This window comes from Melanostigma gelatinosum (genome assembly GCF_949748355.1).
Source record: "Melanostigma gelatinosum genome assembly, chromosome: 9".
In the NCBI taxonomy this organism is placed as follows: Eukaryota; Metazoa; Chordata; class Actinopteri; order Perciformes; family Zoarcidae; genus Melanostigma; species Melanostigma gelatinosum.
Window position 1 is genome coordinate 21120277 of NC_136642.1, and position 24677 is coordinate 21144953.

A 24677-nucleotide genomic window follows, 5' to 3' on the forward strand; every position below is an offset into this window, starting at 1 on the left:
AACTAGAAGTCATGGCTAAATGCTTATAGCTGAGTAAAGGACAAACTGTTATTTAAGACAGCTGAAAGTAACGGAAAAGCTGGTTAAAAATACATAGCTACAAAGAACGGATAAATGGCTTACAAAACAAATGTATATTTCGTTTAACTAGTTAGCTAAAAGTAATGGATAGCATTTAATGGTTGAAACATCCAGCTTCTGCTGCAGTATGAATGCAAAACTGACCAAAGCGGCCTGAACGTTGCAGCTCAGTTGTACGAAAACAAATGTAACAATCCATTCTTTTAAAGCATTAAGTCGAATAACATACGGTCTAAAATCAGATCAAATGAATGCATTTGGAACATGACAGGCATAGCTGATAAAGGGCTACTTCTGGAAGGATGGCGAGTTATCAAGACTGCACACAGATGATCAGGAATCATGTACCGGTATACGGGGATATTAATGACCAAGTTCCTCACATTGTGTTCCTTATAAACAACATATTGTGAATTAGATAAAACCAGGATACTAAAGGCCCTTATAGAGAGAGGGCACATGTTCAAATACATTAGCTTGGCTGCTTCAGGGCGGCTCTTCACCAGTGGTGTATAAAGTACTGAAAAGCTATACTTGAGTAAAAGTAAAGATACCTTACTGGAAAACTACTCCAGTAAAAGTAAAAAGTCACTGATTAGAATACTACTTGAGTAAAAGTCTTAAAGTATCTGATATTTATTGTACTTAAGTACAAAAGTAATTTTCTGATATTAAATGTACATCACAACCTGAACATTAAATGAACATCATAACCTGTTCATTGAAAGTAAAAGTACAAGTAAATGCTGTTAATAAAAAAGCAAAGGGTCAGAATTTTGAGAATTATGAAGTTTATTCTTTTAAGTGCTGTGGCACCATGACCAAGGACATGGAGCTGTGTTGAACATAATTGGGTTGGCTGTGATCCATTCTGGAGCAACAATGTTCAACATAATATATTGTACATAAGTATACTTTTGCATCTACTATGAACTTATCATCATAATTCTCCGAAAAACAATATGGCACTATGAAGGAGTTGTAACAGTGCGTTTATAAGTCTGCTCATTAGACTAGAGGATGTAGAGGACCAATGCATAATATTATGTTCAGCAAAAAATATCCACTTGATGCATCAGGTCAGTGGTTTGAGAAAGGACACCTGCCTTGTAAACTCCTATGGGCCTGATTTGAACACAACAGACAAAGGTTTTGCTCAAGCTGGATCTGCAATTGGGCGACTGCTACCATCATAACTCCATCTGATCATCCACAACATGACTCAAATATCAAAACATGATCAATACTAAAGCAGCACCGAAAGGAACAACCCAGTCATTACTTGAAACTGAAAAATATCCTGTTCATCTTCAGAAGAAGTTGGTTTTCAAAATTGCGAGAATTCAGTCTCGCTCTTCTTGGGCTGAAGACTAGTCCTGCGATGCTAAATAGTCTTTCACAGGCCGCTGAGGCAGGTAGAGGTGTGTTCAGCGTCACAGACAGCTTGCGCACAGCTGCGAAGGATTTCCCTAATGCTAACGCTAATGCTAACGCTCTCTCGGCTCCCGTCAATCCTGTCAACACTTCCTCAGCTCACTAACTCGCTAGCGATCCACTGATGTTGGTCTTCGTCACCACCGTCGTTTGTTGCGGGAGTAGCAGGAGCTTCCATTTCTGCTTCCATCATGAAATCAGTCATCGTACAGTGGAATTATACTCATGTAGTCGCCCGCTAGCTTATAGCATGTAGCATCCTGGGCATCACTGGGAATCAAAACGCGGCGGCTTTGAGAGCACTTGTTTGTAATTGCGCATTAACGTGATGAACCAATGATTTAACTTGCTGCTAGGACCACTGATTCACCAAACCTGCTTGCTTGCAGTCTGTGTTCCACCACAGTCCCCGACGCTGCTCTCATGATTCATTTTGTTTCTAAAGATAGATTTGATTTAGTAGCGAGTAACGAAGGTTTCAGGGGAAATGTATCGAAGTAAAAGTACCAGTTTTCTTTGCAAAATGTAGTGAAGTAAAAGTAAAAGTCAACAGAAATATAAGTAGTAAAGTAAAGTACAGATACCCCAAAAAACTACTTAAGTACAGTAACGAAGTATTTCTACTTCGTTACTGTACACCACTGCTCTTCACTCGCTGATAAACATTACATTTCTAGTCAGCGCACAGACGCTCAGGATGAGCAGTCCTGTCAGCCCGGCTCATTGCGGAGTGAGGCGTTGACTCGCGTCATCTCCGCAGCGACTAATAGATCCTAATGTGTACTTGATATTCCCCCCCACGAGCGGTCTCTCCCTGACTTCCGATGCGATGCTCTACCTGCAATTACAGCCAATAAAACCCCTAAATCGCCACACTCGCTGTTCAGATCAGGGTCATCGCAGTTAATCACGGGCTGAGACTCGATAATGGGCCTTTGCTCATGCAGGGCAGCCAAAGTGTCAGGAGACGGGCAGATTAAGTCTTTTTCAGATGCACGGAGAGTCACATTTTTCCAGTAAAAGTTTCTGCTTTATTAAAAGACAAGGAAATAATGGAGAAAATGGAATCTCTCTCTCTTTCATTCTGTTTGCTGCAATCTAAACTGAAAATTGAGACGGGATCATTGCACAGGTGAGTTATTTTATTACATGCCATTTTCCCATCACATCCTGAAGTCTCACACACAAAAAAATGGCATCTGAAGACGACATAACACGGTCCAGATCGGAAGATACCTACCAAGCTTACATTGGCCCCAGGAGAACCGCTGGAGAGTTAAACGACTGAATAATGACGAGATGAATGGTGTTTTAGCTGCTGTAACTGAATTCCTTATTTGAAAAAAGGCACACCACCTTCTCAAAAACACACTGGTGATAACTTCAAAGGCTAGAAAGCCGTTTTCTTTTTTTTTAACAATCGCCATTCAGTATAACAGCATCAAATATGAAAAACATACACATTTAGTCCAGCAGGATTACCATGTGACTGCAAAGCTGAATCAATCAGTCAAAACTATGAGAAGAAAAAAGGATACTGCCTTGGTAAACAGCTCATGTTAACTCTTAACTACAAATGAAGCTTTGCCACAGTTAATTGGCACTTTGTTGATCACATTGAGAGCTTCCACAGATTCAGACGTGACCCATTTTGTGGCTCGAACAGAACGCCTCCATTTCTTTGGCCAGTTTAACTTCACAACTGTTTTTTGGAAAAGTAGTTTACTTTACTGTAGACTTATTGTTTTGCCAAGTAAAGACCCACCGAAAGAAAAGAAAAGGACAAACATGCATGAGTAATCCCAGGCCCAAAACGTTGTGTCGGGGACCACACTCTGCTATGAAAAACATTCACTCTCTCATACAAACACAACGCGGTGCAGCAGTCAAAATAAAAACCTGAAGTAACACTGCAGAGACGAGCACACACTTGCATCAGACCCCTCCCACACCGGGCTGGAGTCTGAGGTGCATCTCACCACGGACTGACGGATCGGAGGATGTTGCGGGGAAGCTGCAGAAGGGACGCTGTTAAAACCATACAGACGGACAACTGCAGAGGACGTTCTCTTTTTGTTGGTATGGAGCGGCTGGGCTGTTACACATTAGTGTTTGTTCCAGGTCGGGGCTGCCATAGGACCTCTGGAAGACCTCTCCACCACGATCAGCTCATCGGGGCTGTCGTGCGCTTTATAGTGCAACAAAAGGTCTTGGATTGCCCGCTCTTCAATCTAAAGGAACAAAAACAAAAACAAAAAAAAGACATATTGAGGGCAGTAAAACCACAGCACATTTGAGGGTGAAGGAGAAACCGCTGACACAGTGCGCTTAATGATAATGAGGGTGTTTTACATAATGGCAACCAGAAAGCCATAAGGGAGGGGGGAGGGAGTGTATTGAGAAGGCGCTGACAGAAGCCTGGCAGCGTCTGGAGAAGAGCAGGGACGGCTGTTCAGAGAGCAAACTGGAAGCAGCTCACTGCTAACCACAGCTAACACTGTACGGAGCGTGGTCTTCATTAGATACATAACTGCCAGATAGGGATAGAAAGGAGAGGCATGCAGACTGCGGCCATACCACCCTGAAGCACCACCACTAGGTTTTCCACTTGGATTCCACACACACGTTCAGTCATGGCAGGAGTGCGTCCTGCATGTGTGGGTGAGTGTGCGAGCGCTAACGCGCACAGAGAAGACGTACTACCTGGATGAGCGCCAGCGGCTTCTCCCGGCTGCGGATCAGTGCGGCTTCCTGCTCCTTCTCCTCTTCCACGATGGAGGCAAAGGTCACCAGGGAGGAGAGGGGAGGGCTGCCCACTGCTCCCAGCACCCAGGGCCTGAGGGGGGGAGACGGGTGACACAGAGAGAGAGAGAGAGAGAAAATGGGTATCAGTGCCTGCTGCTGTGATAGGGAAAGCAACAAGAGTCTGAGTGCACGGACAAAGGTCGAGTCAACCGCTACTGACAAGCTGCTGTGTGTGAGCGGCCGCCTGTTTCCCTGGCTTTCACAAGCCTCCTACATCCAGCAGATACAGAGCAACGTAATTCAGCATTACACCTTCTTTTTTTTTTTTATCAAAGTCAAATTCAAGCACGGTTAAGCTTTTCCAGCACCTTGCAGCTGCGGTACGATACATAAATACAGTACATACCGCCTACTGATTATTTCATTTCTTTATCACATTAAATCAGATGTTTTTGGGCTGTAAACAACCCAAATCATGTTTTGTGACAGCACTCTACAGAAGGGTGCCACATTAAAAGGAAACACATGATAGTTACATAACATGGCTGAGCCAATCTAAAGCAATCGCGAGCAAATTACGTCAATTTCAGTAAAATCTTAACCGATAATGTGCAAATTGAGATTCATGTCAAGCTGTGTTTCAGGCTGTTTAGCATACAGTGGGCTTTTTACAGCTTTTCTTTCTCTGATGAACACACTCAGGCCACGGCTTTGATTGGGGCGGAGGCATGAAATGATTGATTATAGACGGTAAGAAACAGGAAACTCAATGTAAGCCGATGTGAAAAACAGACACATTCCTTCATTACCAGAAAATTAGGTTCAGAAAATGAGATTACTGCTGTTCCTGGTTTACCCCCAAAACAATATTATACACAAAACAGAATACAAAATCTTAATGCTTGCTCTAAATGCTTAGCTGAAATATATTCTTCTTAGACAAGGACAATATTGCCAAAGCATCAAGTAATATCATTATTTCCTCTCTGAATGTTCATATTTTTCGACTGACGGTTGACAACCCGTCTTGCCTTTTCCCACAGGGATCCTGAACACCTATTCAACACGACATGTAAAATATGACATGTCACACAGACGACATGAGCTTCCTGCAATCTGATTTGTGTGCGCTTCAAGTGACTTCATATTTAGTAGCTGCTCTGCGAGGCTTGGCGACACACCGCATTAACAGTTTGTTATGAATGTGGCCAAACACATTCCAAATCAGTCACTATGATGCATGTTAAAACTATACGGAAAGTCTGTTCATCTGGCCAAGAGAGACCTCTGGAAATATTCATATAGTCCAGCGGCATAGTAAAAAATACGAAACCAATTGTTCAAATTGTTCTAAAAGCACCAAAATTGGCACACATGTAGATTAATACATTCTGAACAATTTTGGATATGGAGGCATTCAAGATTCTCCCCGTAGCACATTTGGCGGCCATTTTTCAAAATGGCCGCTATTTACCATTAGCGTCATTGAATATGTACCATAATTTGTCTTTTTGTGGATGCTAGAGGTGATAAGTGTGCTAGAGGTGATAAGTATTGTACAATTACACATACTTGTGTGCTTACCAAATAGAATGGCTACCATTTTACAAGAAAAATGAGTTTTACTTTGCAGCGGTGGTGGCAGTGACGGCGGCTGCAGTAATAGTATATATATATATATATATTAATAGTAATAGTATAGTGTTGAGTGTTGATAGTCATGGTACTTGTAGTAGTAGCTTGTGTTAACATGGTGTTGTTTTGTGTCTTTGCAGGTGAGGCGTTGATACAGCAGCAGCAGCAGCACCACCTTACAGCAGCAGCACCACCACCACCTGACATCAGAGACGCGTTGTTCCAGACTGCAGAAGTTCCAACTGGTCGATACTTTTGAGCGACGTACTCCCACAACACCTACTGAGACAAACTGGAAGCTGTGTCTTGTATGTCAAGAGGAGACATCAGAGTCACTTGTCTGCCCAGTACTGTCTAAACGCCAAGACCCTGGGAGTGGATACACGACAATGGCTGCAAACTTGGTCAAGTTTGATGAACTAGGAAAACTGCCAAGAACTGTTCAGTTACAGAGACTAGATGAAGGACAAGGTGTTGAGGCGACAATGGTTGCCCACCAGGCCAAGTGGCATAAAACATGTATGCTCAAATACAATAACACAATGCTACGAAGAGCAGAGAAGAGACTCATCGCAAGCAGCTCAGCATTTGGTAGTACTGACAATGTCCCAGAAGCGCGCCAGAACACACTCTTCAGAAGCTACTACCAGCGACACCTCCTGCTTTTTCTGTGGAAAGTCTGGCACAGAGACCCTACATGAAGTAGCAACCTTCCAGGTGGACACACGCGTACGGAAGTGTGCAGCGCAAGTTGGGGACAATGAACTCATGGCCAGGCTCAGCATGGGTGATATGGTGGCTCTGGAGGCCAAGTACCATTCCAAGTGTTTGTTGGCTCTTTACTATCGTGCAAAGACCACTGTAGAAGCCGAGCAGAAAACTGACCATGAAGGTGTGATGTCAAGAATCGTACTGGCTGAACTGGTCCTGTATATCGAGGAAACCCACCTAGAAGAGGGCACCGCCCCAGTCTTCAGACTTGCAGATCTTGCAAAGCTATACACGACAAGAATGGAACAGCTCGGGGTTGCTTTGTGCAAGAAAGTTAATAGCACAAGGCTGAAAGAGCGCCTGTTAGCCCAGTTACCAGGCCTGAGATCCCAGAGCAAAGGCCGGGATGTTCTACTAGCGTTTGATGAAGACATTGCTGAAGCGCTAGGCAAAGCCTGTGAGCAAGACTGTGACACTGAGGCAGTTCACCTTGCGCGTGCTGCACAGATAGTTCGTCGATATATGTTTGAAGACACTGGCCAGTAGATTAGGACAGAAAACTTGTTAGCCAACATTATGATCTGTAGACATTCATAATCCTGGTGACCAGATTTGAAAAGTTCAGAATCATAGTGTGGCAAAATCTACGTTATTGTATTACATGTATGTACTGCAGGATTACACAATACTGAAAGTTATTGTATTGGCAACTGTTTATTGTGTCCACTTAGATTTGTTCATTTATATTAGATCTATCCATAAATGTATAACTGTAAGTACTGTGCCTAGAGACGGCTTCTGGTCGACTATATAACTACAATTTGACCATACTGTAAACTCCCCGTACTCTGTGTATTATTTTGACTACCATTCCATTGCAATTTTGCCAGCAATTTGAAAAAAAAATAGAATTTTGAAATAAAGTATTGAAATCTTCATCAAATGTCTACTTTTTCCACAAAATGGCAGAAAGTTTGGGAGCCATTTTTGAGAAGATTCATCTAAATATCTGTTAAACACTTATTGATGTTAATTCTGATGTAAAAAAAGGAATTATGTAAAAAAAAAAGGAATATGTAAAAAAAAAAAAAAGGTAAATGACGGCCATTTTGAACAATGGCCGCCATATCTTCCACATGGCTAATCTTGAATGCCTCCATATCCAAAAATGTTTAGAATATATTAATCTACATGTGTGCCAATTTTGGTGCTTTTAGAACAATTTGAACAATTGGTCTGCTATGCCGCAGGACTAATAAGACATAAGGAGAGAGAGAAAATAAAAAGACTAAAAAGATTAAAAAGGCATCTCTAGTAATTCTGACTTGGGATATGGAAAAAGAGGGAAGACATGAGAATATACGAGGCCGCTGCCGCTTCCTGAGCCTTGAACTCGTCCGTCTCTCTGCTCATCCAAATACCAAGAGGAGCCTGAAACCTGCTCCCTGTTCTGTATGATCCGTTGTGACATGAGGGCTGCCCTTATCAACACTGATTAACATCACCAGCTTCACCGGTGACTCACTGCTGTTTAGTATCTAGAAGTCTGCTCTGAAGATTAGCCACGCTTCAACGATACAGAAGAGGAAGCATGATGTCAGATAAGAGACGCACTTACAAAAGCAAAAAGCGAGCGAGAGGAAGTTCACTTATAAGTCGTGAAATGACTGAAGATGGCTCAACACTTCCACAGTTTCATTTTGTTTTCCGACACACACACACGAAATAATAGCAAATAAAAAGTAATCTGTCTTCATGAACAATTGTATGAAAGTTAACTAGAAATGCATATTTACAGACTGGAGCTCACACTGTGTGTGTGTGTGTGTGTGTGTGTGTGTGTGTGTGTGTGTGTGTGTGTGTGTGTGTGTGTGTACTGTGTTTGTCCAGCTGTCATGGGGATGTTGCAACGGTCAGGATGACTCTGTGTCGGCGGGCAGGTCAACCCAGCTGCACCGGGTCATTAAGAGCTGTTCACCTCACTCGGACCAGAGCATCCCGCCTCTCAACTAGAGGGGCTGCTGTCCAGTCAAGACTGTCTTCCCCCGGAAAGCCAGTCTTAGATAAACACTCATCGTTACTTCCCCTTTCATTTCTTAATCTCAAAGCCAGATATCGTCTGTGTCAGAACCGTTTCTAATCTCCGAGTTGCATCTAACTTTTTTTTGGGAGTACAGATGAAAAATAGCCTTTTGGCTAACTCTGGCACATTTGCAGAAATATTTGTATTAATGTGCACTGTCCCATTCAAATAAACCAATAAATAAACTGATGAGATGAGAAAATAATTAGGCCGGATATAATACGTTTGTAATAAGTTATAGTAAATATTTTAACTAAGGCTTGGATTAGGTATTGTGTTGCGTATGTTAGTATTGGAATACTGGGGAATGACTGTTCATGTGGTTTCCTGTAGCTTATAATGTCTGTGAGAGAGCTGCAGTTTTATGAGAACACCTCAACAGTGCCACCAAGTGGAAAACAGCAGTACACAACAGTCAACATTGTTTTGGCAGCAACTTTTTTCCCCGTGTGCATTTGTACTCTAGTACGCGCGTGTGTGCGTGCGTGCGTACGTGCGTGCATGCGTGCATGCGTGCCAGATGCTCACCCAGTGGGTCGCTCTGGCTCGCTGCTGTCGGCGCATTTGAACGTGACCCTCCTGGCTGCAGAGGTGGTGGTGACAGGGGACACCTGGGCACCTGGGGCCCTCTGGGCTCCTGTTTGTGCCGCTCTGATCAAGCGGTTCTCCTCCTCTTCCTCCTCCAGCAGCGCTCGGAATGAGCACGAGGAGGGCGGGGACTGGACTGCTGTTGCCCTGCAGGTACGACACATAGAAAGAAATAGCATGTATGACACATGGATTCATGATAAAAGTAAAAAGATGAGCACTTCTTTTTTTTTTGCACTGGGGCAGTTGGGCTGAAGGGCCTTGCTCAAGGGCACTTCAGTGGTGGTAATGAGGGAGGGGCATGCCCTACTTTTCACTTTCCTCACCCAGATTTAGACCTGCCGGTCCGGGGGATTGCACCGACCGACAAGCTTGCTTCTCCAACCGTAATTTATTGTGTATATCCCAAAAAAGCTGTGGTACTCTTAAATGTGAAGCAGGCGAGGGAGGAGGATCTACCGTCAACGGGTACCATTATTTCGTGGCCAGCAGAGGGGGCCATGAGCTATAACGCTCTAGAATGGATGTGCAGATTCCTCCACCCTTAACAGCAATGACAACTTGTACATGCAGAGCTTCGGTTCTAGTATCAACAGTATGTATGGACCTGATCACTGTTGCAGATCTGACGAACACCATCTACAACGTGTTTTAGATAAGTTTGTTCTTTGTGTATGCGATGACAAATAAAGTTGACTTTACATTGAGGTTACAATAGCCCCTCCACCCTGTTCATTGTCGCCTGTAAACCGCAAACAACTCGCTGAAAGATGCTAAAGTTGAGGGGAACTGTAGTTGGGTGACAACTCTCTTGGGGTTTGTTATTTGAGGCGACCCAATCCACAAACACGTACAAATAATACTTTCTGGCCTTGCAGCTTTAAAACTAACTGACACATTGGCGATGAGCTGTGAACTCATAAACAGGAAGTTATTTCTTGACAGCTGTGTGTAGTGGACCGTAGTGGTCTTCACATTTGGGCTCACTCACCAGGCCTTCCCACTGCTTTTTGACGCGGTGACTGCAGGGGTTGGTTTGGATGCAGTGGACTCCACACTGGCCTCCTTGTTGGCCATGGCCAACATCTTCCTCTGCTTCTGGGACAGTTTGGTGGGAACAGGGGAGTGCTTGATGCTGGTGCCGACACTGCAAGCAGGAGAAAAAAATATGTGCTGTTAGCTGAAGTGAATAACATTAAACAAATATGACTCACTCATGTGACAGTAGTGCTGTCCTTCAGACTGGGCAATAGGACGAACTGCATCACATTTTATAAATTATAAATAAAGCAACAGTTCAACTGTACTTTTGCCATCACTGCCTCCGATTAAGAACACAGTCTAAATTATTTCTTTGTAAATAAGAGTAAAAAAAAAAAAAAGTGGACGGCTCGCACCTTCCGGGGCTTTTAGGAGTTGCTCCGAGGGTCTGCAGAGAGTTGGCCTCCATGTCCATGATGGTCCTCAGATCCAGGACTGGGGCTGGACGAGCAGGACTGCAGATTGTAATAACACAGTCACACATAGTACCTAGAACATGCAGCTCAGATTTCAAACCTGCTTTTCAGTGTTCTATCTACAGTATATGGTTCAAGGAGGAGGAGGGGAAAAACCAAACAGACTGTAAAACAGAAGTTTTTTTTAATTTAGGATCATTAAGTCAATCTTACCAGGGAAGGACCTGGGGGATGGTTCGTGGAGCAGAGTTGGGGGGAGCTGGGGGGGGCTCCCTCAGGGAGGTCGGGGTGCTGGGTGGAGTCTTTATCATCTGCAGGAAGAGAAGCTTTTCAGTCAGATGATAAACAACTATTTTATCTCTCATCTGTCTTTTTTGAGTATTACATCCACCACTCAACTCCTTGTAGTCACATTCCTTTCATTATCTAACGTGGTGAAAACAATAGCAAATGGTTCAGTTAAGTATGACTTTGTGTAGTACTTTTAAATGACCCATAGAAGGCAGCACAATTACAAGCAGAGTAGTACTTGGACGTGCACAGAGCTATGAAAAAATCCCCCCAAATAACGAATCATCTGTTGTATATGCGATTGTTGCGGTGGTCGGACGTTAACCTCGGGTCTGTTATGGAAGACGGGGGACTGGATGTCTCGGGGACTGCCCACCCCCACGTAGCTGCCCTCTGAGTCGGATGTGAGCAGAGACTCTGTTGAGTTCGCCCTGACTGACTTTACCAGACACGGGGAGACCACTGAGGACAGAGAGAGTGTGTTAGTGGGACGAGTACATACTGTATTAACCCACAACAGCCTGACCGTTTATAAAGGCGCTGATGTTTGAGCATACCTGCAGTAGGGGGACTGTGAATGATACCAGAGAGAGTGTAGCCTCCTGAGCTGTCAGAGTGCCGCCGCGGTTTCTTTTTAGCCTTCATCTTGGCCTTCTTTAACAGGATTTCCCTGGAGGGAGGGGGGGGGGGGGGGGGGGGTAATGTGGTACAATCATTAGCAGGCATCTGCAAGGACTTGCACATAGCCTGGTAAGCTCCTGCTGCCCTTAAGGGTCCAGTGTGTGGGATTTATTGGCAGAAATGGAATATCATATTCATCATTATGTTTTCTTTCGTGTACGATCAGCTTTCGTTAGCTTAGCTTTGGTCTTTTATCTCTACACGGGGAGCAGGTCCTCTTCATGGAGTCCACTCTGCACAGCAGCCAAATCAGGAAACAGACACAATGAGAGTCTACATGGAGGTACTGAACACCTCCGTTTGTGTACCTGCAGGAGTGATCCAGTTCTGCTTCTAGTTTGGGGCTGAACGCCGAGTCCAAATCCTCATCCTCATACACACTGAGGTCCGGGGCGCCAGGATACGGAGTGATAATCCTCCTCTGCATGGCTGGGATCTGAAATGAAAACAAACAAATGAATAAATCAGAACCTGACCGTGTACAGATTGACATTAAGATATCAGAACCAAGACGGACTTGGTGCAATCGTGATATTTGACTATATTTCAAAACAAAGCACATATTGCATTGGCAATGACACAGAAAAAAATCCAATAAGTATTAAGGTACCGGAGGTTGGATTCAGCTGTGAGTTATACAAGAAACTAAATTACAGTTACATTAGGTTTTCCCCAAATCACCTTTTTCCAAGACAAAAAGTTGCTTGTTGTGACTACATTTTAGTGAAGCTGGTGAGACGGTTTTCTTAAAGTCTGAGAACTTTCACGTTGGAAACTGAAAGATTGAGCTGTGTACGATTCAGATCTATGATTTCCAAGAAGTTGTTTCACAGAATTGCATTTTAATTGTTATTTTATCTTTAAAAATCAAAATCAAAGTCACACAATAAGCAAACATCGAAGTAACGGAAAGGATGGTGCATATTGGGATGTTTCTAGGAGTGACTCACCATCCTCCTGTAGGCTGCAGAGAGCTCCACCAGCACTTCATCACTAAGCATATCCAGCGCTCTGAGGGAAACACAAAAAAGAAAAGGCGCAGACAGAGATATGTTTAGGTCTGTCCTACGGGGGAAAGCATTTATCCTGCTGTATACAGTATATCAAAATGTACACAACTTTACTGATAAATACTTAATAATCTTCAGACTAATGTGTACTTTTGAAGTCATAGTGAACACTTTGTAGCACTGTGTTTGCTGCTACGAAGCGCATAATAAAAAGATCATTTTTAGTCCAGTTCAGGTTATTTCTTGCGATTCTCACTTTGACTCCAGCAGGGCAGCCATGTTGACCACTATGAACTGGAGACAGGAGAGTTTAAGCTGCTCCGCGTTGTACATGGTGGCAAACTCCAGCAGCTCTGCGCCGTTCTTCAGAGTCACTGAGGGGAGCAGAACAAGCAGCGGCATTCACAGGAAATCATTGCAAAGAAGCAGTTTCCCTAATTCCCCATTTGTAAAAAACATGTGCTGCAGTGACAGAGTAACACAAGGGACAGCAGTCCGTGAGTAACCCCCAGAATGCATGATGACCAAACTTTCTTTCACTGTGCTTTGTGAGTGGGACTTTTTTTGATGTGTCATTACCATTCATATCTATACAACCAATGTGTTTATGATAAAAAAAGATTTGCTGAAGAAAAAACTACTGTTACACGTAACAGTCCTGCATTCAAAATGTTTCTTAAAAAAAAGGTTTTAGAATCAGAAGTAGCCTAACTGGTAACTGATAAGGTCAGATAAATGAAGTGAAGTTTAAAGTACAAGATCGCCCTCTGAGATGTAGAGGACTAGAAGTATAAAGTTACATAAAATGGAAATAGTCAAGTACAACTACCTCAGATTTGTACTTCAGTACAGTACTTGTACAGTTGTGCTCTTGTTACATTTAGGCTACTCAGTGAGTAGCCTAAATGTAACAAGAGTACAACGTTCTCCATAGCTCTCGCTTCTTAATAACATTTGTACATTAAACTTTCAAATGTGACGCCCTCGAGGGCTCGAAGTCAAACCCACTATAGTCTCACACAATCCTGTGGGCGACACTGCATCAAATTGTGATTTTCATGACATGAATGCAGTATTATTTCAAGATAAAAGGAAAGAGCTAAAAAGCAAAGTAAATGACGAATTAAATGAGAAATGAGATTAAAAGACAAGCACAGCATACAGTTCTCGGTGATGGCGACCTCGCACATCTCCTTCAGTCGTGTGATGAGCAGCTGGTCGGCCACAACCAACACGTTGCAGACAAACTCCACATTCAAAGACTCTGTGGGGCAAAAGACAGAACAATGCGTCCTCTCAATACTATTTCGTGCAAATTCGGCAACAAGTCATAAAAGATCGTAATTTGCGGGATCAACGTGAAACTTGAGAAGTCACCTTTAATGGTGTGGGACTCATCCGTGTAGATGTACTCTAGAATGACCTGCAGAATCTCTGAGCTGATGGGCATCTCCAGTGCAGAGCAGGAGGTGGCCTGAGGGGGCGCAAGTCAACATGATTATCCGTGCCGATACTGTTACGTCCACAAGAATCAATTGCAAGCATTGTGACCGGTGAAAACGCTGGTTAATGAATAAGGCAGCACCTCAATCCAGGGGTTTCCAAGCATACTATTGAAGTATTCTGAAACAAAAGTAAAAACATTTCACTTTCTGTAAGTCCAAAACATCAAACAGCCGTCACATTTTAAAAAGTTGCTTCAACACACAGGAGGCTATTATTTGAAGAGCCCACATAGATCTTTGCTGGGGGGGTTCCATGAGGACACGCGTGCTAATGTTTGACATAAACGTTCGCCGCCAGTATGAATGAATGAGAACGTCTGCGATTGGTTGGTTGGTTGATGACGGGTTTGACCTTACCTAGTCTGGCACAGAGGACACTCTTGTGACATGGAAACTCTTTACCATCTTCAGATTTCAGAGTAACATCACAAAGATAGGAGCTGTACGGACAGAAGAAAGAGAGAGATTCAAGAGTCAAGTCCATTATTTGCCATCTCATCTATAGCTACAGCTGTTATTGTATACACTCATAAACGCACCCTTTTTTCTGGTAGAACTTGGGCTTGTTGCCAGTTTTCTTGTTTGTAACGTTGATCTTTCCACTTTCAAATTTGACTCCGTCCAGTCTGTGAAGGAACAGAGAGAGAGCATGAATGAGGGGAAATGACACCACATCTGGTTTTGCGTCGGGGGTTTGAGAGCACAACTCTCAGTCTCTCACCGTGCAGACAGACTCCCCAGGCCCAGCTTCTTTGCAACAGCCTGCAGGGTTTTCACTGGGTTGGCCCCTCCCTCGTTGGCCCCGGCCTTGTCCCCTTTACCTCCTTTCCCCCTCTTGCCAGGCTTGGCGCACTTGCTCTTGGCCTTGTCTCCGTCTCCTTTGGTTGCGGGGGGAAGGGAGCGGTACACCTCCAGGGCCGAGCGGCCTCTCGGGCTCAGGTCCTGCAGGCTGCTGATAAGCCTCTCCTGCTCAAAGTCCTGGCCACGGCAACAGAGACAGTGGAGCAGCTGAGTCAGAGGCTCAGTTCTTCAAGGCTAACAAATACTTAAAGCAACAGTATATATATATATATTGAAATCCCGTGTATCCGAATCACGTTGCGGAGCGTTAAAGTGAATGACACTTTGCGGGTTTTGTTTGTCTTTTCCTCACCTGGTTTTGTCCCGACGAGGCCCCCGAGACTCTCGGCCGGGCCCCGTGCACCAGCAGCTCGCAGGAGTCGGTGTAGATGAAGTGCAGGGCGTGCTCCAGCATGTCCGGCGTGATCTTCTCCAGAATGATTAAATCGCAGCCCACAGCGTCCTCGCTCTTCCTCACTTCTCCGTCGAGTTCGTGCTCGGACATGAAATGCTTCCGGAAGAACTCGGACCTTATGGCCAGGATGTACTTGTGGGCGGGGAAGGTGCGATCGCCGGCCTGGAGGGTCACGTCATGGATGGGGTCCATTTCGTCCGCCTCGTCCAGAAGGCTCCGAAAGTGTTGGGAGAAGGAGGACGGAGAAATACTGGGAATCTCGTACAAGCTGGATCAAAGACACGGGTGGACGTCATTGTAGCTTATATCTCAAAACGATGAACATTTGGACACATACAGCGAGAACACAAACATAAAAGAGTATAATCTCTGACAAATGACTGATAACTGGAGTGCAAGAAGCTTCCAATAAAGCAGAGTACTTTAACAGCAGGGCAGAGATCTAAAAATAAAGACAATTAGACCCAGCCAGATAAGATTAATAGTCCACTAATGTGTGCAATACCGAACTGGCTTAATGTCCCAACATAATATTCTGTGGTAAATCATTATTGAGTCCCTGGGGATACACTGCTTTTAAAGTCAGTTCTTTTTTGCTTCCCATCACCGGTTTAATGCTGATGAGTCATAAAATAGAAGTACGTCTCTGACTCACAGTCATTTCTCGAAATGCTCTGAACCCATTCACTATCTCGCACAAAATAACCAAATAGACAGACTTATGAACGTACCTCGTTTTGGGGTCGGACTGAAGCACTCCAAAGTTTCGGCCTTTAGAGTCCATGGTGATGCTGACAGCTCTGTGGACAGACGGGAGCTTCTCCAGGCGAATCCTCTCATACAGTGTCCCGGCATCTGAATGGCCACAGACCTCCACGCTGCCCTCTGAGATGACAAGAAGCATGTAAACTACATTTAAAACAAATGTACTCTTGTTCTTCTTAAAACCCCCAAAATTTGCTTGACAAATCTAAGGTTTGGTCACAAGTCTAATGAAAACTATTTAAATAGTTTGGGACGGTTGCAAAGCACTGGCCAACTTGTTGATTGAACACACCGTGTTCCTCAATCCCTCACCTTTCTTCTCCCCGTACTTCCGATACTCTCCAGCCCACACGCCACTGAAGCCCTCCCCCTCCCGAGTCACAAACATCATGCCGTTCTTGCTGAGAGCGATGTCCGACATGAAAACCTGACGGCCATACGCCCACCGGCACTGTCTCACAGAGCTGCAAGAGGAGCGCCAGCAGAACACCTGAGAGAAGGACGGAAACGGAGGAAACTTAAGGAACATTACACAGACGAGTCTTAGTCACCATATATATTTATAGGACCCCATATAGACCGGCCTGCTTTGGTATTGTATAACAGTCTACAACGCTCCATATAGCTAGACAACAACAGGGGAAGTTCTGCTTCAGTTTCTAAATGTTAGAACAGCAAGTGAGATTTAAGTAAAGTTTTATTGTCTCATGATAGACCTCGGCCAGTTTATTTCGTGATGCTTGTCTGCACCATGTGCCTAAATATGAGTGAAAAGCATTTCCTGTACTACTTTCTAAATGCACGTACCCTCCCAGCTTCATCTGATGCCAAGATGGCCAGCTTCTCCCCTCCTCCCTCGTTGAGGATCTGTGGAACCACACGGTGGTCCAGACTCCCACCGCTGACCAGAACCTTCTTGACGTTCAGCTGCCTGAAAAATTTAAAATTAGAAGAAAAAAAATAACATACTAACATTTTAAATATAATATACTTTATTCATCCATCTATGGATGAAGATCCACATTTCTTGGTGGAAGAAGCTCATTTGAACATCTGCATTCAAGTGGATCCAATGTTGCGTGTCAGTGCTCTTTAACAGAGAGGCGTGCACTTAGCCCCACTTTCCCACAAAGAGATATTTGCAGCACTAGACTAAGCAAATCAAATAATAAGGCAACAATTTCCAGTTTTAGAGGATGATTTACCATCTGCTGCCATTCAAATTAGGTTTGATTAGAATACCGGAGGCAGAGCGGACAGTGTCTCCGGTGGCTTGAAAATGCTGCACATATCAAATGGGATCTATGAGCACTGAAGAATATAGAGAGCACGAACTTTACAGAGATCACATCTTTACAGTGGCCTGGCAAATGCAGTCTTAAGTCTGGAATGAAGTCTGGACTTAAACAAGAAATGTACTCACTAGGGTTGCACGGTGTATCGATACTAAAAAGGTACCGCGGTACCTGCACATTAAAAACGATACGACTCTGCATATTTTTAGTATCGACACTTTGTTAAAATAGCGCGCGATCAGAGCGCACACGCTGCTCCGCTCCCTGCCATGCTGCCTGCAGGCATGCAAGGGGGCGGGGCTGCCCAGCGCTCACACAGCGCGCGCACTCACAGCGAGTGATCACAGGGGAGACATGCAGGAGCTTTTTACCGACCGTTCTCGGCTTGTTGAAAAACAAGATTCCAGAAGTATCATCTGGAAGTACTTTGGCTATATTGCAGACAGTGAAGGAAAGCCCACTGACCTACAGAGACCCGTCTGCGAAACGTGTTTCAAAGCCACACAGACTAAGTGAGGCAACACGTCTAACACGGCAAAGCACCTTTCAGACAGACACACCCAACTTTTTAAAGAGTTCAAAGAACGACGGGTAAGCATGAACACCCCCAAGCTCACCCATATACAGCTAACACGAGGAGCCTTAGCCTAGTTTGACAACAAGCCTATATGATCATGAGGTCACAATGCACACAAACGTGTACTAAATGAAACATAATTGATGCAAAATGGCTCCATGCTGGTGGATCGTGAGATAATTATTTTTATTTTTAGTGAAGGAAAAATAATTATTCCATGAATTAAGATAAAATATGAAGTGAAAATATCAAACTCACTATGCAAGTAAATGAAGCTGTGTTTACCCACCCACTCCCACAGACAGTCCGACAGATGCCAGCAGCAATCATGGCACCTTGTAGTTTTCATTAATATCTTGCTGTAGGCTAATACTAATATTAATGCCATTTGTTAAGTGTTCAAAAAGCTGGGCAGGAACAAGCTGGTAAACAAGGGAACCGTACAGATGTTTTATTTATTACTATTATAGATAAATATACCAGTATGGTATCGTATTTGTGGTATTGTATCGAATTCTGGTATTGTATCGTAAGTATCGGTATCGCGATACTTATGGCAGGTATCGCATCGAAGTCATAATTTTGGTATCGAGACAACCCTAGTACTCACTACTTCTGCAATGAGAAGCTGGATATTAGAGAGGGCAGCTCAGAATCAATGAAGTACGCGTGTTTGGCAATTTGGTGGGTGGTGGATGAGGTAATCGTCGCATTATGGACCAGTTTGTTCAACTTATTGCTCTGATAAAAATGCTGTTATTCAAAAAACTAAATTGAGGTCATCTGATGTTGTGAGATGTAACGGAGTGACTATTACAAGTCTTTTAATGAAGTGGAATCGTAAAAGGCCGTGGTGTAAGTTCCGCTGCCCCATTCACCTTGAAGCCATCTTCTTGCACTGGTAGTCTGCCAGCAAGTAGACGTCGCCCTTCTCCGTCACGACCACTGTTGCTCCGTCACTAGCTGCTGCCATCGCGATGGTGACATCCTTGTGGTGCAGAGCAGACACCTGCCGGGGGGCAGTCACGCACTTCTCTCCGTTGGGATCCAGCAAGTAACCTGGATAACAACACACAATGTGTTCAACAAGTCAAGTTGTCCATAGACGGCGTGTGAGAGTGTGTGTGTGTTTAATAAAGGCTTTATGAAAAGACTCTCATAATAGCCTTTTGTGTCATCCACCTCTGACATGATGGAGGGTCTTTCCTCCTCACCAAACCTCCTACAGAAGTAAATAAACATTTGCACCATTCCAACCACATCATTAGTCATGCTTGCATGCTAAAAATATTAGCGTTATCTTTTTTACTCTGGCATGTTCACACGTTAGTGTAACACAGGCTGTGGGTCTCGCCTTTCTACCGGTTTACCAGCGCCACTTTCCCTCACAACACCGGCTTTAGCCGACACGTCAATGAGACTTACCCAGCTGGCCTCCATTGAGTCCCATTGTGTAGACGGCCTCCCTGGTCCACAGCACTGTGTGGAACTTTCCTGCTGCAACTCCAATCACCGTCCTGCCTCTCAGCGTCTTGGAGAACACCTGCATACACAGCACATCATAGTGACATTGAAACAATCGTATACAGAATTTGAGAGTTTCTAAACTTAACATAAACGATAATTATCAAAGTACTGGTTGTAGAAAATACTACAACAATCTCAAAATAATACTTGAAAACATAAACAGCAAGTTCTGCTGCCCCATTCACATGAATAATGCTCGTCACATGCGGTGCAAAACGTCGTCGGCCCCTTTCCATCGCCCTCCCTGCTACCGCTTACCTGTTTGGGGACATGAGCCGAGGCAGGAGGAGGAGCCAGACCGAGCTGGTGGAAGGTGTTGAGGCCAAAAGTGTACACGTAGCCTTCCTCCGTCAGCACCACTGTGTGGTCTTTAGCTGCCGCCACCTGGGAGCAGTGATGGGACATCAGACCCTCCACCATGCGAGGAACCTGTGGAGAGCAGTGAGAAGGAGAACGATTAGATTAAACATACCTGTGTTTACTGTGGTACAGGAGGAGCTGGACAACATGACAGCATGATGAAACTGATTGATTCATATTTACAAACAGGCTTTGAAGTTGTACATAATATTTCTAAGCTATATGGACTCATTTACAGAATTTCAAAATATAGGGTGAGTGTTAGCACATGTCAATGACGCCCTATAACAAGCTTCACCAGATAAGTCTGCTCATCTCCATGGCCAAGTCGTCCTCCCAGTCCATGCCCACAGGTGAACACCTGGCCTTTCTGGGACAGGAACACAGAGTGGAACTTGCACAGGACCACCTACAGAGAGAAGAGGAGATAAAACATGTTTCCGTCTCTTTTGAGTCAGTATTTTAAAATGCAACATATTCTATTCTTCAGGAGTCTGAAGTTTGTGCTGATAAAAAGGTTCTGGTCATTATAATTTGGACTTCATAGCGGAGGCTGCGATGCATCTCTTTCCATGTCCCTCAGCCAAGCCCTCTTGTAGTGATAGTAAAACACTATGCCAACAAAGGCCGGGGCACAAGTGGAAAAGCAAACATCATTATTAATACATTGCTACCCTCAAGCTTTCAATAGGGCGCAGGGATGTTTCCCAAAGTATCACATTGATGTGGACATTCGCACACATGCGTACACACCAGCGTAGTTCATTTAATTAAAAACATGTCATTGTGGAATTAATATTTAACCTCTGGCACCTGTCGGGTTGGGCTACGAAGACAAAGACTAAATGCAGCGGCACTGGGTCATTGTGTGGTCATGAAATCAGATCTGTCCGTCCCCCAGTAGGCTTTATGAAATTAGTCTGCATGACAAGTCCTGTATGTCAGAAAGACATCCCTTAAACACGGGGTTTCTTCTGTTAACTCCAAAAACACAGGGACAAGAAGCCCAGATTAATCATTTCCTCACAAATACACAAGCCCCATACAAATACAAAGTGTTAAGAATGGATTACAACGACAACACATCCAACACAGTCTTTACTTAAGCTACTATAACTAGCATCTGGTGTGTACGCTACGCACACCACTGGGGTAGTTGCACTGGTGCCAGCAGCGATATTAATCACACTAAGAGGATCCACATGACAAACGCATGAAATTGTAGCCGGGCTGGCACAGTGCGCAGCGTGGTTTAACCATACACAGGCCGGCTTAACAAAGTCACGAATGAAGACCAATCAGTCCACGCCTCAAGCACCAACCCTGCCCTCTACTTGACTCAGTCAAACAACATTACTGAGGCTTTCGGTTTGTTTCTCCTGATGGCATGGTTGTATAGCCACTAACTTCATTCATCTATGAAATGTGAAACGTAACACTTTCAAGGAAGGTTTCAAAGTATTTTTTTTACAACAGCTGATTTACTATGAAGAGAAGGTTGTGTAATATCAGACTCTGGGGAGGGAGTGTTTTGCTGGTTTACCCAGGTGGTGTGCCTTATCTGGAGTACCCATGTGCATTGGCACAGAGTTGAAGCATGAGGTCATTACTGGTGTGATACATGTGACTGTGGTTTTTATGGTAGGGAATCCCTACGCTGTAGGAAAACTCTACTCCGGGGGGACAACAACAACGGCGTGTTGTCAGCCTACCTGCTTGATGTAAACCTCGGTCCTGGCAAACGCATCCACAAGCTCAGGGTGCTGTCGGCTCTCCTGATTGCCATGCCCGAGACTGAAATTAGTATTGTTTCCCCATGTGTATACTTCAGTTGGGTCTGTAATGAGGAAGAAAAACTCAATTACATGCACAACCACAACACAGCCGCCACCTGAAGCTTGATTTAACCAGTGGTCTTTTCTGCAATTAAAAGACAAAGGCATATTTGTATGGAATCTTTCAACAACAAGGCAAGTCAAAGTGCTTTGCATAAGACATAAAAGCTAGGAAAATAAATGAAGTGCTATATAAAAAGACACATTTAAATAGAAGATAAAATAGAGAACAGATCAAACAGAAGGATGTCCTGTTCATCCACAGTACATCATCTCCATCGAATGAGAGAACAAATCATTATGGCAAGAAAACACATGTGTCGTAGCACAGGGAGAGTTAAATCCCATGCATGTACAAGTGTGAAATACATCATTTAACAGAATGAGTCACCATGATGCCAATAAGCCCGGTGACTCTTGTTCCATAGTTTCACCACTAATGTCATATCGATGCAAGACAATGTCAACAAAAAGAGATTTGTCTTTGTATTGTGGTGTGCGAGGACCCCGATGAGGGGCACAAGCACAAACGTGTTGGCCTCACAATAAAGTTCTTCTGTATGCTACAAGTGTTGCAGGAGGTTTTGACCTCTCTACATCTTTTCCGTCCTTCGTGTATCTAGGAGGAAGGAGAAGTTGTGCCAGATAAATCCGACCCAACTTAAGCGCTGAAGTCATCAGCTTTTCTTACCGGTGTTTTTGAACACAACGTGTGTTGGTCTGTCCTTCATTGTGAGGTCCAGGACAGAGAGACCCTCCTTGTCCTGTGTGGAGAGAAGTCCTCCGTGCTGAAACAATGTTGAGAAACAAAGTTATTCAAAGTGAAGTCAAAATGAGCAAGGAATAATCTGAACTTTTCCTTTATTGACACCACATTAGAATTTCCATATTGTTGCATTATTTGACTCATTTGGTAAATTGGACAATAGCACTTTTTTGGAGATCCACGTTAAATACATACCTTGACTAGCGATATGAGACAGTGGATATGTCCGTAGAAAGCGCTGCGATGCACAGCGGTCCAGCCGGACTCCTTATCCTTCACCATCAGGTCAGCATTCCTACTCTCCAGGAGCCACTCCAGCAGGGTCTTCTTTCCCAGCGAGGATGCCAGGTGCAGGGCTGTGCGACCAAAGGCATCCCTCAAGGTGGTGGCGTTGTGGCAGTGAGAGGTCAAGAACGCCCGCAGCTGCCCCTCGGAGCCGCCCGTTAGTGCCGCCACCACCTCGTTCGCATGCTGCTGCGAGCGGCATTTGGGGGTGCAGTCTAGCAGTGCTAGACTCATCCTGTCCTCCAAATGTTGACAGTGAACCCTCCTCCCTTTTGTGTCACAGCCCACCGCCCACAATTACAAATAAAAACTCAAAAGCAAAACAATGCGATGTAACAAATCCAAAACGCTGTCACTAATATGGTGTACTAGAACAGAGCTGCTCTACAGGAAGAAAAACGTGCATCAAAAAAAAAGCGTAAATCCGCAAAAGGTGAAGATGGTTTAGAGTGCTAGAATTGTGCTTGTGTTGAGGTTCCACGGCACCCTAGCAACCCCAGAGCCTCTCTGCGACTGGTTTCAGTCCACCATGTCAACCAAGAGTTGGACACAAACTAAGGTGCATGCAGCATTCGATGGCATCAAGAATTCAATAAATACAAAACCTCTTGTGTTTTATACAAAATTGTGGATTCCAATGTAAGCAAAAATAGTTTCTTCCTCTAAATACTCTTTTTTAAATAATTTACAAAAGGCAAAGATTCCAACGTCCCTCCTCGTCAGTCCAACCATCAAATTTGAGGGGAAAGGCCCCCTTTCCCCCCAAAATGCTCACTCTTCTTTTCAAAACTCCATAATTGTAGAGTGTACCTGAGGGGGGAGATTTGAGAGGAGTCAGTGGTGCAAAAACGAAGGCCTACAGTCACACTTTGCGTACTTGCAAAATACAAAATGCAAGTACAGCTGTGTAGGATGCAGATAGTAAGATGAGATGCAAAAGTGCAAAGGTCAGAGCAAGTTTGACCTAATTACATACTCGCGGAGCACAGACTCAGTTGACAGGTTTGCCACACAGCTATTTGACAACGCTGTGCAAATACGACTACGGCGAATTTAAACGTTGCATGTAAATAATGTTAACATGAAGATAGTGCACCAACGTTACCAAGGGGGGGGGGGGGGTTCTCATTGTTGACTAAACAGCAAGATTATGTAACAGGCTAAGTTAGCCGAATACCGTTAGCTTGTTAATATTATCCATGTCAGCTGCACCCCAACTCAACCACGCCTTTGGTTTCTGCGTAATATAAATGGGGCGTTGAAGCCATTGCGATCCAATTTCTTACGTAGAATTATCTTAATCATAAATGATTATCTTTTCCAACATATGTGACAAACTTGCTCGCAGGCTGTGCAGAACTGCCAGCTAACTAACTTCACTCGCGTTTATCATTGCTTTTGCTCACAGCAGGTGTCTTGTTAGCGCTTAACACACAGCACATTATGACGGGGCTTGACGTGTGACGTTATCCAGTTTAGGCACCGTTAGCTAGCAAAAGCAACGATAACGACACAGTTCAACGTCGGGTTTGTCACCTGTGTTGTTAGCTCGCGCTCTACAAGCTAAGCTAGCTAGACTGACACATCACCGATAGCGAGCTGGTATGGACTTCAACGTTGTATCATTTCTTACCTTCCGCTAGTTAAAGTAAAAAGAGGACATGGAGCGTGTTGCATCAACGACGTACATCCACTGTGTCATTACTACGAACAGGAGACGCTGGGCATTTTTTTTTCACTCGTGCTAATTTTGACAGGACGGGACGCTGAAACCCTGCAGGTTGGGTAAAA

At 44.2% G+C, this 24677-nt stretch overlaps 1 protein-coding gene across 1 annotated transcript; it reads right to left on the reverse strand.

Annotated features, from left to right (window-relative positions):
• Positions 1-931: 931 nt before the first annotated feature.
• Positions 932-24647, reverse strand: ibtk (inhibitor of Bruton agammaglobulinemia tyrosine kinase). The gene is made up of 29 exons (XM_079275572.1): positions 24520-24647; positions 22797-23696; positions 22527-22623; positions 21713-21837; positions 20299-20409; positions 19899-20069; positions 19539-19656; positions 18992-19172; positions 17049-17172; positions 16554-16731; positions 16208-16361; positions 15375-15744; positions 14943-15199; positions 14761-14847; positions 14579-14661; positions 14302-14339; positions 14094-14190; positions 13879-13980; positions 12973-13090; positions 12657-12717; positions 12015-12142; positions 11583-11695; positions 11351-11487; positions 10948-11045; positions 10675-10773; positions 10269-10424; positions 9218-9424; positions 4219-4351; positions 932-3746 (listed from the first exon to the last, which is right to left on the reverse strand). Exons 2-29 carry the CDS (start codon positions 23118-23120, stop codon positions 3621-3623), a joined length of 3993 nt encoding a protein of 1330 aa, XP_079131698.1. The 5' UTR covers positions 23121-23696; positions 24520-24647; the 3' UTR covers positions 932-3620.
• Between the last annotated feature and the right edge of the window lie 30 nt (positions 24648-24677).

Coding starts and splice junctions, on each gene's coding strand:
- ibtk (XM_079275572.1), bottom strand. CDS start 23,120: ATGAGTCTAGCACTGCTAGACTGCACCCCCAAATGCCGCTCGCAGCAG. Junction 19,657..19,898: donor CGGCTCATGTCCCCAAACAG/GTAAGCGGTAGC, acceptor CTGTGTATGCAG/GTGTTCTCCAAGACGCTGAG. Junction 4,352..9,217: donor GAGCCAGAGCGACCCACTGG/GTGAGCATCTGG, acceptor TCCCCCCCTCAG/GCCCTGGGTGCTGGGAGCAG.